At 40.1% G+C, this 16,170-nt stretch overlaps 2 protein-coding genes across 6 annotated transcripts; both read right to left on the minus strand.

Annotated features, from left to right (window-relative positions):
* Positions 1-4,628: 4,628 nt before the first annotated feature.
* On the minus strand, positions 4,629-7,042 carry LOC112172890. 4 transcript variants are annotated; one of them, XM_040509011.1, is made up of 2 exons: positions 6,338-7,042; positions 4,629-5,978 (listed from the first exon to the last, which is right to left on the minus strand). In XM_040509011.1, the coding sequence occupies exon 2, from the start codon at positions 5,914-5,916 to the stop codon at positions 4,846-4,848; it is 1,071 nt and encodes a 356-aa protein (XP_040364945.1). In that variant the 5' UTR covers positions 5,917-5,978; positions 6,338-7,042; the 3' UTR covers positions 4,629-4,845. The 4 variants fall into 4 exon arrangements, with proteins under 4 accessions (XP_040364945.1, XP_040364944.1, XP_040364943.1 ...); XM_040509010.1 differs by having other exon boundaries at positions 6,333-7,042; XM_040509009.1 differs by having other exon boundaries at positions 6,328-7,042.
* A 143-nt stretch (positions 7,043-7,185) lies between these two features.
* LOC112172888 (probable L-ascorbate peroxidase 6, chloroplastic/mitochondrial) lies at positions 7,186-10,662 on the minus strand. Of its 2 annotated transcripts, none has more exons than XM_024310384.2 (11): positions 10,221-10,662; positions 10,004-10,124; positions 9,819-9,919; positions 9,611-9,698; positions 9,382-9,449; positions 9,214-9,300; positions 8,710-8,784; positions 8,524-8,601; positions 8,341-8,445; positions 7,818-7,889; positions 7,186-7,489 (listed from the first exon to the last, which is right to left on the minus strand). In XM_024310384.2, exons 1-11 carry the CDS (start codon positions 10,623-10,625, stop codon positions 7,337-7,339), a joined length of 1,353 nt encoding a protein of 450 aa, XP_024166152.1. In that variant the 5' UTR covers positions 10,626-10,662; the 3' UTR covers positions 7,186-7,336. The 2 variants fall into 2 exon arrangements, with proteins under 2 accessions (XP_024166152.1, XP_024166154.1); XM_024310386.2 differs by lacking the exon at positions 7,186-7,489 and adding an exon at positions 7,525-7,646 and having other exon boundaries at positions 10,221-10,660.
* Between the last annotated feature and the right edge of the window lie 5,508 nt (positions 10,663-16,170).

Genomic DNA, 16,170 nt, shown 5'->3' on the forward strand with positions numbered 1-16,170 from the left:
GGGATGAAAAGAAGAGATGTTGGTGGAGCAAGACTCTCTTAATTGACCACTTATCCAATTTCATCTTCAAAATTGCCCACTTACTCTACTAAGAGTTTTTTAATTCCATTTACCAAATCTTACATCTATTGACAATTTCGCCCTCATTTTTATTAATAAATTACACTCTTCTCTCTCTCTCTCTCTCTCTCTCTCTCTCTCTCTCTCTCTCTCTCTCTCTCCTCCTCTTCGTTGGAGCATCGGACCTTAATGTCTTGACCTGTCCGATTTCGTCTTTCGGTGCAATCTTCCTGAACCTTCAACCGACGTCGTTTTCCAAGAATGAGAGCTTATGTGGCGTTGTTTTCCACGAGCAGCCGGCACGATTATGTGGATCATGGCAGCGCGATTATGTCGATCATGGCGGTAATGATCAGGATAGGGCTGTTTGTCCTAGTCGCCGGGACAAGGCGCTTCCACACGAGCCACAGCCGTCGAATGGAGGATAGCCCCTAGATCAGATCGTGGAAATTGACGGCCTTCCAGCGTTTGAATTTCAAGGCGGAGGATTGGGTAGTCAACCTACGTTAGTGTTCTCTAATACTACATCTGGAAATTGGTATACTCAACTAGTAATAGGGACACTGGGATGTTATATGGTGTCGCATTAAATATTGATTCAAACTCCATGTTCACACCAAATGCCAGTTTGTTCCAACAAGCCTTAAACAACATGAGTGGGTATTCGTGGCAATAACAAGATTATTGGGAGGTAATAATAATATTACTAGGGGGTAATAAAATATTTATTGGGGCAATAATATGCATATAAATTGATCAATTGTGCCTGTAGTGTATTCATTTTTGTTTTGAGAGTTTATGCATTTAACTGGGAGGGCAATAATATGATTATTGAGAGACAATAATATGAGTATTGGGGGGCAATAATATGATTATTAGGGAGCAATAATATGGTTATTGGATATTATTAGGGGGCAATAGATTCAAACGCAAGAATCCGGTCACCAGTCCGGTAGCCGGATTCTGGTGACCGGTGACCGGTGGCCGGATTCCCGTCACCAGAGTCGGTGGTCGGCTACTAGTCACAGGAGTCCGGCAAGGTATCCGACGACTTCTCTCTCTAAGTGAGAAAGAAAGAGAGGGCAAAAAAGTCCCAAAAATAAATAAAAAAGAATTAATTGGGTAATAGGGAAATAATCTCTTAGAGTGTTTAAGGTAAATGAGATTAAAAAACTCTCAGTGGAGCAAGTTGACAATTTTTAAGCTGAAATTGGGTAACTGATCATTTCCCCTTATACTACATTTTTAGGTTAATTTGAAAATGAAAATAATTAGATATGCTGAAAATTGTTCATTTTGAATGTGATGACGCGGACGCCACATAATTTAATATTAGTTTTTTTATATAATTTTTTGGTGTATGTAGCACTACTCTTCCCGATAATGGGGCTACATTCTTAAGTTCTACTTTACTTTTTCACTTTCATTTATTTGTATAATCAGCCTGTTAACTAGATATAAATGCTAGATAATCAAATGGCTGGAACTCGGTGGAATTCTAGACCATCAGATGGCAGCCGCCATTACAAGAACTTCAAACAAGTTCCAGCCATTGTTTGAGCTTCTGTTGAGTTGAGGAAGCAATGCAGAGTTGTACCGAGTTTGAATGCCTCATCGGAAATTTCAAGTCCACGCTTGACCCTCTCCAACCATGGATCAAAGGAGAACGCAAGGGACTTGAGGACCTCGTGGAGAAAGAACGTCTGGTTTTCAGACCAGAAAAACAGAAAGAACGTCTGGTTAAAAAAATCCACAGGGGCTTAAAGGTGGTAGGCAAGTTCTCCAACGTTCAGATATGGAAGTTTTACTCAGCTCATATCCACTATCCAGAGGCTATCTAGTGTGAATCCCCGTTGTATCAGCTGTTCTGTCCTTTTATTCTCAAAAAGCAACGCCAGAAACTAGCATAATTTTCCTGATTTTGATTGTCGTTTATTTTCCATATGGTAAAGTCCTAGTCTATGCATGCATCCAATGGAATAAGGTTTCATACTAATCCGGTCTGCTGGGGGCGATGGTGCGGATATGAGTCTAGTTTTTCTATCTTGTAATTTGCAGAATGGAGGCTTAGGTAGTGGATTATGGTATTCACCAGGGTTGTTTAAAACATAGAACCTACAGGAATTAAAACTCGCTGCCCTTTAATCACAAATTCATAACACTAGATTCTTCAGAGAACAAACTATAGCTCCCATCCCTGGGCCATTCAGAGTCCACAATTCTTTAGGTTGCAGAATGGAGGCCTAGGTAGTGGATTATGGTATTCTGAGCATTTTCTAACATGAAAGCCATTCATTTCTACCCCTGAAATAAGTATAACACCTACAATCCCAAATTACATATTCCCCGTTAAAAGGGATTCTTAATTCCATTCTCATCAACAAATACTCACGAGCCTCAATAAGGGTGGATGGATTAGGACTCAGGGTGGGTGCAAATTTGCAATGCTTCCAGACCATTACAATAACCACTGCGATCTTTGCAGGGCAAATCAGTAATAAGGAAATCGACAATGATTAACCAAGTGAACATAGGAATAGAAACAACCAACCAATAAGCGGACCAGAAAGGCAATAAGCAACAACGGAACATATATATAAGAAAACCATGTCAGTACATTTACAATTTCAGGATGAGACCAGTACATAAAGTCAATTGCACAACGCTAACTACATGACGCAGAAACTTCACCGCTGCAATATAAGGCACTTTTTTAAAAGAAAATATCTGAAGCAACCTGCTTATACACTCCTAAAGTCCTAATGATAAGGGTATTCAGTATTCACAAGGCAATAAGCAACAACTTTAGAAACTTAAACAAGCTATGAGATGAGAGGGATGTACACTCCAATTGTCACCTTAATCCTTGAGTCCTGATCAACTTGTGCTAGCAACTCCAGCTTGCTCCAGCACTCCCACATTGCTTTCGATCTCATTCACCGCCCTCTCCATTTTCCTCACCAAATCCAATGCCTGGATCGCATTCTTGGCCATCTGCCATCTCAGAATACACACCTGTCTCTGCAGACACTGATTCAGCCCCAACAGCCCATCAATACACTCATATTTCTTCTTGCTGTATCCCTCCCACTTCTTACCAACCCCACCGCTCCTCCGAACCACCTCCACCCCCTTCTCCATCTCCACTCTGAAACTCCTCACCTCCTCCTTGGGCCGGTCCAACACCTTGTTGTGTGCCGCCATCTCCTCCAAAAACGGCTGCAACGAGTACAATGTGCTCTCTATATCCGAAACCAGGTACCTAAACATCCTGGGCGCCTCGTTCTTCTCCTCCGCCTCTCTCACCGCCTCAAACAACCTCCGAAACACAACCAGCGCCGCCTCTTCCTCTTCCCCACTCCCCTCTCCTCCTCCACCGCCGCCTCCGCCGTCTCTGCTCTCAACGGCACCGTTTCGGCCTCCACGGCCTTCTTATAAGCATCAAACATTCTCCGAAGCATCCCATCCATCAGGTGGTTAACATCCCTATTCTGCTGCCTCACAACCCTAAACTCCCGAACCCAAGTCGTCTCCAGCAGACGCCTGAAGTACCTATCCAATTCCAGAAGCTTCTCCGTGTACTCGTCCAGCCAGAAATAGCTCCAAGACCGGAGCTTGGAGACCTTCGCGATTAGCTTCGCTCCCTTCTGCAATTCGACGACGACGGACTCGATCTTGTCGTCTTGATCGTGGAAAATCTGCTGGCCTTCTTGAACGGGCTGGATGATTCGGTCCCTGAAGGAATTGAGCGTGGACTGGAAAAATCCCAAGAGGGTTTTGAGCTTTGTGTTCTTCTCCATGGATTGGGTGACTTGATCGCAAAGCTCTTGGAAGATCGGAGCGAGGGACGCCGCTCCGATTGTCGCCACCGCCATGACTCAAACGGCGAAACGTATCAGATGAAGATGATGATGAATCAGAAACCCTAGTCTTGTTGATTTGGGAACCCTAGTTTTCTTGTGTTTGTTCGCGATTTCTGAATTTGGGGAAGAACCGAAGAAGATAAGACTTTGTTTTCTACGTTACTGAACCGGTCAAATTTTTTGCTCCCCCCCCCCGGTTTTTATATGTAAGAGTGAAAATGACATTCATTTCCGTGAGAATATTCCATCTTCGTCTACAAAGTACTAGAATCCACTACATAGCAATTTTTGTTTTTTGGCCATGTGCTGAGATCTTTAGAAAAACATATCTATGGGGAACTATTCCTAAAAAACAAACTCGATTTTGTAAAACAATTATTATTATAATGATGAACGAAAAATAAGCTGACTAATTTGATCAAAGCTTTTTTTTTACTGAAATGATGAACTGAAGAATTATCCATTAAGTAACTACAAGTCACTGCCTTAAAAGATTATCTTTATCCCCTTCACTTGATGCAACCTGATGGTTTAACTTCTAAATGTTCGATATGAGCTAATTAATTGATAGAGTTATACTCTCTATGATTATGAGTCATCATATAATATTAGTTTTCTAATGTGACCACAGAAAATTAAAAAAAATTAAAACATTGAAATTGCATGACGACTCTGAAATTATATGACGGCTCTCATATGAGCCTATCATAAAAATTCCAAGCCAAGGCTCAAAATTTGAGCAAATCACTATATTTAAGCAAACTGAACACATGTACTAAAGAAAACCAAAAGATAGAATCAAAATTATCACTGACCAAACTGATAGTGCTAACACAATGCATAGCTGCAGTATAAAGACATGCAGAAATCATTAAAAAAAAAAAAAACTAGCTATGGAAGTCCACTACCATTGACACTTTGATCACATTAAATCAGCAAACCGAGAGTTTGATTCTGCACCACTCGTACCACTGCATTTAATTTCATTAGCCGTCTCCACCATCATCCTAAAAGCCAAGGCCTTCCTCTTAGCTTGATCCTGCACCACAACACTGCTTTCAATTAGGCCTTCCTCGCATTCTTTGCCATCAGCTCTCTCAGTTTGATTCTGCACCAGATAACTGCTTTTTAATTCATTGGAAGCCGTTTTCAAATATTTCAGGAAAAGCAAGTAATGCCTCGCCTTCCTTGCCTCCACCCATCTCGTTATACATAATAGTCTTTCAAGAGATTGATTCAGTCCGAGTAGGTTGTTGATGCACTCATACTTTCTCTTATTGTAGCCACCCCACATACCAAACCCAGAGCTCTTGCGAACAATCTCCACCCCTTTCACCATCTTTGCTTTGAAATTTCTTAGTTCCTCGTCTGTGCCATCAAATGCTTTTGCCTTCTTTTCCATAAAGGGTTTCAACAATAAGAGTCTGTCAAAAATATCGCCAAGCAGCAATTCAAACATCACAGGCGTCTTCTTCTTGTTCAACACTTCATGGACCGTTTCAAACAATGTCTCAAACACCAACAGCGTTGCTTGTTCCATTCCTTCTTCCTCTTCATGATTTGGCTCCTCCGGAGCCATGGTATCCGACTCCCATGCCTTCTCAAAAGTATCTACGATTCTCTGAAGATTTTCATTCAACAAGTTGTACACTTCGGGGCTCATCGAGTATTGCATATAGCCTCTGATGTCATTCACATCACGTAACTCCATTACCCAAAACTGCTCCATCAGCTCTCTGAGAACACTATCCAAACCGAGAAGTTCGACGGTGTGATCATCCATGCAGAAATAGAGGTCCCAACGTCGGAGCTTGGAGAACTTCTCAGTTATTAGCTTTAGGCCCTTCTGCACTAGTATCATCAAACTTTCAATTTGTTCATCTGGGAAATTCTCGGGCTTTTCTTCTATAGGTTGGATGATTCGTTCTTTCACGGAGTTGAGCGAGCACTGCAAGTAGCCCAAGAGAGTTTTGAACTTGCGATTCTTCTCCATCGATTGGGTAACTTGATCGCAGAGTTCTTGAAAGACTGGTGCAAGCGAAGCCGTTCCGATTGCTGCAACCGCCATGATTATTGGTTACAGACACAAATTTGTCAGATGATTCAGAGCCCTAGTGTTTTCTGTGTATCTACTCTAGAATAAGAGAGTACAATTATACAGGAGCAACGACTATCTTGTTCTCCAAGAAAGAATCTCTACTCTAGATTCTATTCCAGGAAAGGAAATCTGGTAATTAATATGATTATATGTGATTATCTTGCCTTTTATGTTGCCACATACGCCCAAGTTGGAGAGTAAATTTTGTTCTCCAAGAAAGAATATCTACTCTGGATGGGTTAGGAACCTGGGTACAATGCATTAAGATTGCTTTACAGACTCGAGCTGATGAGACTCTCAACTCACCTCACCTCACCTCACATCGAATCGAATAGAAGACAATACTCTATGTTTCAGTACTAATGGCAGGAGACCTTCGAAAGCTGAGACTCCCTAGACCAACAAGACAACAAGTATGAATAAATCATCAGCAAATTCCAACAGAAGAGAACATCAACAGAGAAGCCAGCAAAGAATGGATCCTCAAAAACTGATATTCAATCTACTGATGGAATATTATTACTTGCAAGTTTGGACATGGGCAATTAGCGTATCATTTTAACTGGACCGGGGACACATCCATAAACTAACGGCATCCACCATATAACTATCTGTATGTATTCCCGAATTGCATAAAGTGAACGACATCATAGGTCAACTTATGTCAATGGCTATTGGCTTGACTCATATCCATCACTACATACATATTTATGTTAAAACTATTGCCGGTAAGATTTGCATACTGGCCACTGCTAGATTCAGAATGCAAAAAATATCAAATAGATTTCCTTGTTGCAGAGTAGAATAATGTACCAGCGTAAGTTGAAACCAACACCGAAAATACAATGAATCATTCAGCCAATTACACTTCATTCATTTTGAGTGATATTGGTATCTCATAACCTTTCAAAATTTCCATGAACATTCTTCTGTCCAGTGGAAGAACAAAAGTTTCGCCATTAAGCTACCGGAAGATGAGTTTTCAATGACGGTGCAATGCAATTCTCAGATAGCTCAACTTCCTCTGATATAACCAAAAATGTGTGCAATTCTGGGCAGTTAACACATTTGGAGCCACATGTACGTATACATATGTATATATAACTGAGTCCAACTATCACACAGGTCAACAGTGTTCAGCAGAAGTTTCAAACACAGAGAACATTTGAAGTACTGATCTTGATTGAAATCATGGATGAAATTGAGTATAAATTAGCAGATAAATCTCATATAACCTTTGGGATCACTTTGTGATATCAGTATGAAGTGTAAAATAACAACACAATTCCATTGGTAAAAAACAAAAACCCAGAACTTAGTTTCCAAATAGTGATGTCAAAATTGCCAAAACAGATATTACAATTATTATATTTAGAAAGTAGTTTGTCTGTAGAGGCTTATCTGGGCTTCCACCAATAGCTTGATACTCTGCCCGGATCTTCTGCTTCATAGAGTCTGATAGCTCTCTCTGCAATTCACATAGGTAATACTATTGAATTTTTATTCCTTTCTCCTTCATTTAAGACTTCCAACTATATTACATGTGAGTTTGACAGGAATTGAAATTGCTTCATCTTGTATTATTAAAAGAGACGTCACTACAAAACATGACTCTTTTTCTAGTCCTGCAGAAAACCATGAAAATTAAAGACCATGAAAAATTTGTACCACACAAAAATAAAAATAAAAATAAAAAATAAAAACTTCTGTAATTGTCTTTAATGCTCAAATATGCAAGGCATTCTTTATAATAATTGACCAAAAGAACAAGGAGTTGAGAGTTCCGTGTTTACAACCTTGCCAGATGAGTATTTAGCTGCCACAAACTTTTCCGGTACAGATTGTGCACCATCATCGATCACAATACCCTGATCATCAAATTTAAGAAGGTCAAATAGGCAAACTGAAAATAAATGAACATTTTCTACATCTGTGGACAAATGAAGTTTTGGGTGCCCATTATAAGTAGCTGAATCGCCAGAGCCAACAAAAATAGTTGTTTGAGGAAAACTAGAACATATATCTAGGGCAAAGAAAAAGGTATTGAGCTCTATTAAGACTATTATCCAATGAAACGGTGCTCAAACATATGAAACAATGAAACGGTGCTCAAGCATATCAACAATGAAACTGTTAAAAAAAATTGCGTATCACCATGTCAACTTTTTCTTTCTAATTCCTTTTTAATGAAAATCAATTTGGGAATTAAATTCCCCTTGCTTAAGCATTAAAAATGGATGTGGCATTGTGGTAATTAAACTGGCTGTACAAGTAGTTCAATCCTATAAATAGAAAACAATAGATTGAAAGCTAGCAAACCTCTGGAGGATCAAATCTGGCTCCTAAATTGCTGAGTTTAGCATGAGCTTCAGCATAGTCCTTGAAGAAGGCTTCTTGATCTTCAGCATACTTCTCAGCAAATACCTGAAAATTATGTTAAACTTCCATGTCATCACATCTAAGAATTAAACTGCCTCGCGCTCAATTCTATTTATGTCTTACCTTGAATGATGGGTCTTCAAAAAGAGCAGCATCAGTTGGCAACACTAGTAGATCTTCATCCCTTTTTTCCTTGATATCCTGTACAGAACAGCAACAATAAGCAAAAGAAAAACCAATACCAGCCTGCAACTCCATTTAGCCTCGTGTTGGGTGAAGTGTCAAATTAAGTGTATTCAGATCTCAAACCTTGAAGTAGGAATTATCAAACTTCAACCATTGTGCTGTCCAAGACTGTCCTCCTGGTGCACCTGGCCCTTCTTTCTGTTATGCAAAATAATAGTAGTTAACTTACTAGTTATCGTATTAAAATTATTGTTCTTATTATTAATATGTTCATCATAGCTGCTGCTACTAAGGAATACCTCTAACATATGGCCAACCTGAATTCATTATCCTAAGTAATCAACAACAACATAAGTAAAGTGATATTTACATCTAGAGAATGATCTTTCCATACTATTTTAGAGTACAAACTAATGAAGGGTTCTTCAAATAAAATGCTTTCCTAGGTCGGCTATGCTAAAGAATCAATGTTAACATTGTAAACAAACATTTATCCATTCTATATGTGCATAAACTGACTGTAAAATCTCAAATCCTCAAACAAACCACTGGAATGGAAAATATCCAACTCAAGCCACATTAAAATTGTTCATTATTGAAGATGAAATGTTAATGCTAAGTCAATACCGTATACTTTGTCTCTGGCTTGCCCCAACCACTGCGTTCAGGTCTGGACCTCCCCAGAGTGTGTGCCCCTGATAATGCAACTATTTCCTACACATCAAACAGCTTTATAAGCAGACATCACATGCACATTATGATGTCCAGAAAGCTGTAAAAAGAACTTTAACTCACCTTGTCATTTAACCCCATTCTGTAGAACACCTCACGTAGATGATCAGCAGGTGAAGGGGGGCCGGCATCTGAACAAACAGCAGACAAATATTTCAAGAATAAGTTGAGAAACTTAGCAAAAAGGGTGTCTAAATGGATCACCAAACGATCACTTCCATGTTTATTTATTTCTACGTATTGATTTTCTATGTTTGCGCAATCCCCAAACATACACAAATATCTTACTAACCAGGAAGCCTTCCTTCTTCTGGGCACTGCTCTGGTGCTGAAACATCAACTCTCCCATACTTCATAGGAATCTTTGGGCCCCCAGCATCCTGAAAATTCCAACAGAATACAGCCTTTAAATAATTTTCTAAACTTAAAAAAAAAAAAAAAAAAAAAAAGGTTTAATCTACATTGATTGACATAATGCTATGAGTTAGAGTAAGACAAACCTCCACAGCGCTAGCACTAGCCAATTGGAACAAGTCTGCGTATGTGACACCAGAGTACTTGTCCTTGATAGGCTGAATAAGCTTCAAAGCATTCACAAGACCTAAAATACCAACTCAAATTAAACATCAACCAACATTTCCAATGCTTACTTTCAATTTATTTCCAATTAGCTCAGGTTAATCACCTGCATTAGCGGCGTGCTTAAGCTCAATCTCAAACCTCAAGCTCCCATTAGCTCCACCTCTCTGCGGCCACTCCTCAATGTTCTTGTTGTAAGTTCCAGAATCGTGCCATCCCAGCCGAACCTGCCACAGTAAAAAAAAACAGTCAGTCAATCTCAACGTTTCGCGAAGATCGCCATTAGCAGATTAAAATTCTCAGTCACAGAATTGATTAGTTACCAGAATTGGATGGCAGAACTTAGTCTTGAGGAGCTCCTTGATGTCCTCCTTCGCAAGCTTGAGCTGCTCGGGATCGGAAGCCGCGCATTTCGGAGCGGCGGCGAAGCCGCGGCTGGAGGAGCAAGCCATCGGCGAGGCTTTGCGGCTGAGGAAGAGGTGAGAGATGAGCGGAGAAGAGCCGAGGCCTAGGCATTTGAGAGACGAAGGAGAAGAGCGAGAGAGAGAGAGGGAGGCTCTGGCGGAGGGGAGGAGGCAGCGAGTAGAGGTAGCAGCGGCGGCGCCGCCGAGAGCGACGGAGGCCATGGCTGGAGTTGAAGAAGAAGAGAGGGAAGTGTGAATTTGGGAGTGGGATGCTGTTGGAGTTGTTGGGAGTGATGGGGAGAGAAGACCGTGATGGTGTGCCATTTTGGTTCACACGATTCGCTGCGGCGTCTCCTTTTGTTTTGGATGGGCTTTTGATGAACTGTACAGAGCTGGCCCAATTGGAACGGGCGCTGGGCACACGCCCTTTTTGTCTGCTTCCTTTGTCCCTCGCCGACTTCAAGAGCCGCTGCAAATATTGGATTTTGGGACCCAACATTTTGAGGAGCTCTACTACCTAAGATCCAGGTCATGGGTTTGGTGAATACTACCTAAAATTCAGGTCATGGGTTCGAGTCACCATCAGGTCATGGGTTCAAGTCACCATGTGGGTAGGAGTGAAATCCTTTGATCCTCTTTAAATTTTAAGTGAAAGAAAAAAAAAAAAAAAAAAAAGCTCTCGTAATGGGAATGAAAATAAAAAGAATAATTCTCAATTGAAGGAATTATGTGGGATTCAAATTTGCTCACTACTTTTATTTTGTGGTGATATCACTCTATTAAAACTTGTCATGTCATCTTTACTACTAATATAGAATTAATTGAATACTTAAATTATATTTTTTTAATAAAACATCATGATTAACTATAATTATATTTTATAACACATGACAGTTTTATATTTAGTGGTGGTATCATTACCAATACTTTGGTGGTGAGCAAATTTGAATCCAATTATGTGTTTACTAGCTATCAACCTATCACCATGGGGAATCACTTTTCTATGGGGCCACGAGAAAATTTGGAATGACTCCAACATATATTTTCATTTCGCTGGGGGAGTCGATCAGGAGAAAAAAATGGATAGAAATAGAAAAATTTACTTGTGTTTGAGGATAATCAGGCTCAAAATAATGATTCATGCTCATTCTCATTCCTCTTCTCTCTAAATTCCTTCTCAACCTCCAATCCTCCATTCAAATTTAGTAACGAGAATGGTGTGATATGGCAATTCATGGGTACATTATAAGAAAAATGGACATCAATTGAAATTTTGTTGATCCGTTTAATGCATATAAAACTGAAGAGCAGTGCGAAGTAGTGAGAGGGGGTGGAGATAGGGGGAGATATATATATATATATATATATATATATATATATAGATTTTTGATCCCTTCTTCACGTCAAAGGGTTCATTCACGTCAAAGGCCCAATTTTATGTATCAAATATGCTTCATCGCCTCTTCTTCATCTTTGAATTGTTCGAGCTAGGTTGAGCATGAGAAGAACACGTGAAAATGTGAAATATTGATTAAACACTGTGTTTATGGACAATTAGCATCTGGTTTAATAAACATACAAGACATTTCTTACTGATGTAGAACGAATGGCAGCCCGATTTGAAGAACAATTCGATTGTGCAAAAGGAGGAAAAGAAAAACTAAAGTTACTATTGCAACTTTCGCATTTGGTGTCCGATTCGATCGTGCCATAGCTTTCCGGAAAGGAAATCGCGCTAGGAACAAAACACATAGTTAGGCTATGAAGTGTGGGCCTTTTCGGGCTTTCGGGGTCGTTTAGGGCCTCAAAAATGCAATTGACTGTTTTTCAGAATTTTCGGTTTCCTAGTTTGTTTTTTGTTTGTTTTATTTTTACCCGTGGGCTTTAGGGTTTCATTGTTAGTCGCCCTAGAGTTTCTTTTCTCATATAAAAGCAACCTTAAACGGCTGCAGAACTATCTTTTCATCTTATTATCAATCAAATAGAGAATTTTCTCTTTTATCTCTGGTTGACTCCAGAACTCTTTGTTTAGTGTACATGCATAGCATCTGCCGGCCATAATAAGCATTCAAGACTTGACCATGTCACACTGTCGGAATGACTTATATAGTGTAACCCCCGGAAACACAGCATGACAACCTCCACCAACAAGTCAACTCCAGGCCGGAACACGCCTCGACACGCCGACACAAGCCACCCAAAGTTGGCTCTGCAGAAAAGAACCAAAACTCAGCAAACTGAGGTACATAAGTCCCCCATCGAAAACAAGAGTGAGGTAACTCACTCTTTCACCTATAAAAGGTCCACTTTTCTCTCTTCATAAAAGGTACATTTTTAACATCTATTCACCGCTACATTTGTCAATACAAGTACATTGCTTAACTTTAGCATCGGAGGAGCGAAGACCGCCAACCACGGTCTCCCCTCTTGACGCCGTTGTATTTCTCTTGACAGATTAGTGGGAGTTTCAGAAACATACACATATCGGAAGATTGGACTCCTGTCCACGTTATCGGAAGCCGACTCCCTACGGCGGTATTCTGAGCATTAACATTTATGTTTATTTCTTGTAAACCTAGGTTACTATTCTGACTGCGTCAGGTGGTATCAGAGCAGGTCTTCCCTGTCTCTCCTATTTACCTTGGTAGCAATGGGTGAAGTTACGAAAGCAGATCTTGATGCTCTTACCACTTCTCTTACCGCAGCGTTTACCGCTGCCATCAACACCATGAACAATCAGATTGGAGAAATTCGTGGATTGGTGGGAGAACAAAACAATAACAACAACAACAATCGGAATAGAGGCGAGGAAGGAGGCTAGCGAGTTAGGGTCCAAGTGGTGAAGTTGTTGATAATGATTTAGAATTTGAGTCTGAAGAAGAAATTGTGCAACCTAAACAACAAGGACAAGCTGACCAGGATTACAAAGTCAAGGCTGAAATTCCTTTCTTTTTAGGCAACTTGGGTGTGGAAGATTACCTGGATTGCCAGCTTCAGGTGGACAGATTCTTTGAGATTATAGAGGTGCCTGAACACAAGCAGGTTAAGCATGTTGCCTGGAGATTGAAGAGTACTGCTGCAGTTTGGCGGGATAAGTTGCAGAATACTCGAAAGAAGTAGAGGAAGCAGAGCGTTAAAACATGGCGAAGAATGAAACAGCCGATGATGGAGAGATTCCTGCCAGATTATTATGAGCAGATTATGTACAGGTTGTATATTGAATGTGTCCAGGGAACTAGGACAGTGGCTGAGTACACCGCTGAGTTCTTACGTTATTCAGAGCGTAATGAACTAGGAGAAACTGAGGGCCAGAAGGTGGCTCGTTATATTAGTGGGCTGAAGCCTTTCATTCAAGAGAAAATTGGGTTGCAAACTGTGTGGACTGTGGCAGAAGCTTCAAATCTAGCATTGAAGGCAGAATTGTTAGAGAAGCCTTCACGAGCTTCTTCTTTCCAAAGATATAACTACCAAAGGAGCACAGATTTGGTAAATGCCTCAACTAACAAGGGTAAAGCCTTACAGCAGAATACATGAAGTGCTTCTAGAGCTTCCAATCCCCCTTCTAAATGGACTCGCAATTCTAGCAGTTCTAGTGGTGCTCCAAATAGGGCCCCAAACCAGAGGCTTAACAATCCTTATGCTAGGCCTACAACAGAAGTCTGCTATAGATGCAACAAGCCTGGGCATAGATCTAATGTGTGTCCTGAGAGGAGACAAGCTGCTCTTATATGTGAGTATGATGAAGATGAAGAAGAAGTTGAAAGAGATGATGATTATGACGGGGCTGAGTTTGCGGTGGAGGAGTCTCCTGAAAATGTTAATATTGTGTTGCAGCGGGTTTTATTGTCTCCTAAAGAAGATGGGCAGTGACGTAATATTTTCAGGTCACTTTGTTCCATTAATAACAAAGTGTGCAATTTGATTGTGGATAATAAGAGCTGTGAAAATTTTGTAGCCAAAGAGCTGGTGGAGTATTTGTAGTTACCTACACAGCCTCATGAGGCACCTTATTCCCTTGGGTGGGTCAAAAAAGGTCCACAGGTTCGAGTTGCTGAGTCCTGCAAAGTATCGGTATCCATTGGTAAGCATTATAAAGATGACATTCTGTGTGGTATTATCGACACGGATGCTTGTCATATTTTATTTGGGCGACCTTGGAAATATGATGTGGATGTGACTTACAAAGGCAGAGATAATGTGATGATGTTTATATGGAATAGTCATAAAATTGCTATGTCTCCTGTCTTACAATTTGAGAAGTCTGGTGGAAAGAAATGGGAGAGTTTTCTGACCTTGTCTAGCAGTGAATTTGAGATAAAGGAAGCCTTTAAAGAATCTAAAGTTTTCTGTCCAGTGGTGATTAAAGGTTTGTTGACTGCAGAAAAGGAAGATATGGTGATCCCTAAGGAAGTGCAGAATATGTTGGGAGAGTTTGAAGAGCTGATTTCAGATGAGTTGCCCAACGACTTACCACCTATGAGGGACATTCAGCATCAGATTGATTTGGTGCCTGGAGCTAGTTTGCACCGCATGAGTCCCAAGGAGAACGAGATTTTGAGGGAGCAGATTGAAGACTTGCTGAAAAAAGGGTTCATTCGTGAGAGTATGAGTCCTTGTGCAGTACCAGTCCTCCTTGTTCCTAAGAAGGGCAATCAATAGCGGATGTGTGTTGACAGCAAAGCCATAAATAAGATAATTGTAAAGTACAGGTTTCCTATTCCTCGTTTGGAGGACACGCTTGATGAGCTGGAGGGTTCCAAGGTGTTTACCAAGATAGATCTTTGAAGTGGTTACCACCATATTCGAGTCAAGCCAGGGGATGAGTGGAAGACAGCTTTTAAGAGCAAGGATGGCTTATACGAGTGGATGGTTATGCCATTCGGGTTGTCTAATGCACCTAGCACCTTTATGAGGCTTATGAACCAGGTTCTTCGTCCTTTTATTGGTTCTTTTGTCGTGGTGTATTTTGATGATATATTGATATATAGCAGGACCAAGGAAGAACACACTAGGCCAATAACCTCAACATACAACAGTTTGTACACAACGAAAAAAAAGAAGACATTGTGTGATGATGGAAAGTCAATCATACAACATGATTAAGAACCTCACGTTGTATAAGGCCATAAAATTTTTGAAGTTTTTATGTAGAAGGTGATTGCACAACACTGATAAGAATATTTTGTTGTGTGAATGATAAAAAAAATTAGCGGCAGATTTCCCTCCTACCTAAACTTAAATTTGGCTCCAAATTCTACCTCACATGCACTGATTTTTACTACATAGTACAATAGTTTACTTGTTTCTGTTGTATGAGTGTAACTTGTAAAATGTCATACAACAGTGTTTAGCTAGCTTTGTGTTGTCCAAGTGAGAGAAATGTAGGTGGCAAGATTTGGATGTGCCCCAAAATGACGAAATTTTGCTTGAAATGTTGGTTACTTGTGTGATGATTTTAGGTTCTTACAACGTAATGATACATTTATGTATTTAGTTCAACCTCTAAATTTCGTCTAAGTGTTGAAGAGGTATGCTGCCAAAATATTATATATTTAGTTCAACCTCTAAATTTCGTCTAAGTGTTGATTAGAGTTTTAGAATATAGAGTGTTAAAGGGTCTAGCAATAGGAGCCAATTTGAAGTCACTAATTTCTCAAATTTTTAGCATTTTTTTTGTACCTTGGGCATTATGATGTATAGTTAGCCATGGATATATCTAGGACTGTAATATATGTTTAGTGGGAGTTGGTTCAATGCCACTATGTCTACAAACAATTTAGGATTCCCCTGTTTCTTCCTATTATTCTGAAATTATCTGATTATCATTTGGGTTAAATTTGTTCCTATATTTTGTAATTTGGCTATGTAT

Source organism: Rosa chinensis, chromosome 6, assembly GCF_002994745.2.
Source record: "Rosa chinensis cultivar Old Blush chromosome 6, RchiOBHm-V2, whole genome shotgun sequence".
NCBI classification, from domain to species: Eukaryota; Viridiplantae; Streptophyta; class Magnoliopsida; order Rosales; family Rosaceae; genus Rosa; species Rosa chinensis.

Excerpts from the sequence above, each read along its gene's own strand:
- LOC112172890 (XM_040509011.1), bottom strand. The coding sequence starts at position 5,916 with ATGGAGAAGAATCGCAAGTTCAAAACTCTCTTGGGCTACTTGCAGTGC.
- LOC112172888 (XM_024310384.2), bottom strand. The coding sequence starts at position 10,625 with ATGGCACACCATCACGGTCTTCTCTCCCCATCACTCCCAACAACTCCA. Across the intron at positions 8,785-9,213 it reads AGCCAGAGACAAAGTATACG|AAAGAAGGGCCAGGTGCACC; the intron begins GTATTGACTTAG and ends TTTGCATAACAG. Across the intron at positions 8,602-8,709 it reads TTGATAATTCCTACTTCAAG|GATATCAAGGAAAAAAGGGA; the intron begins GTTTGAGATCTG and ends TGTTCTGTACAG.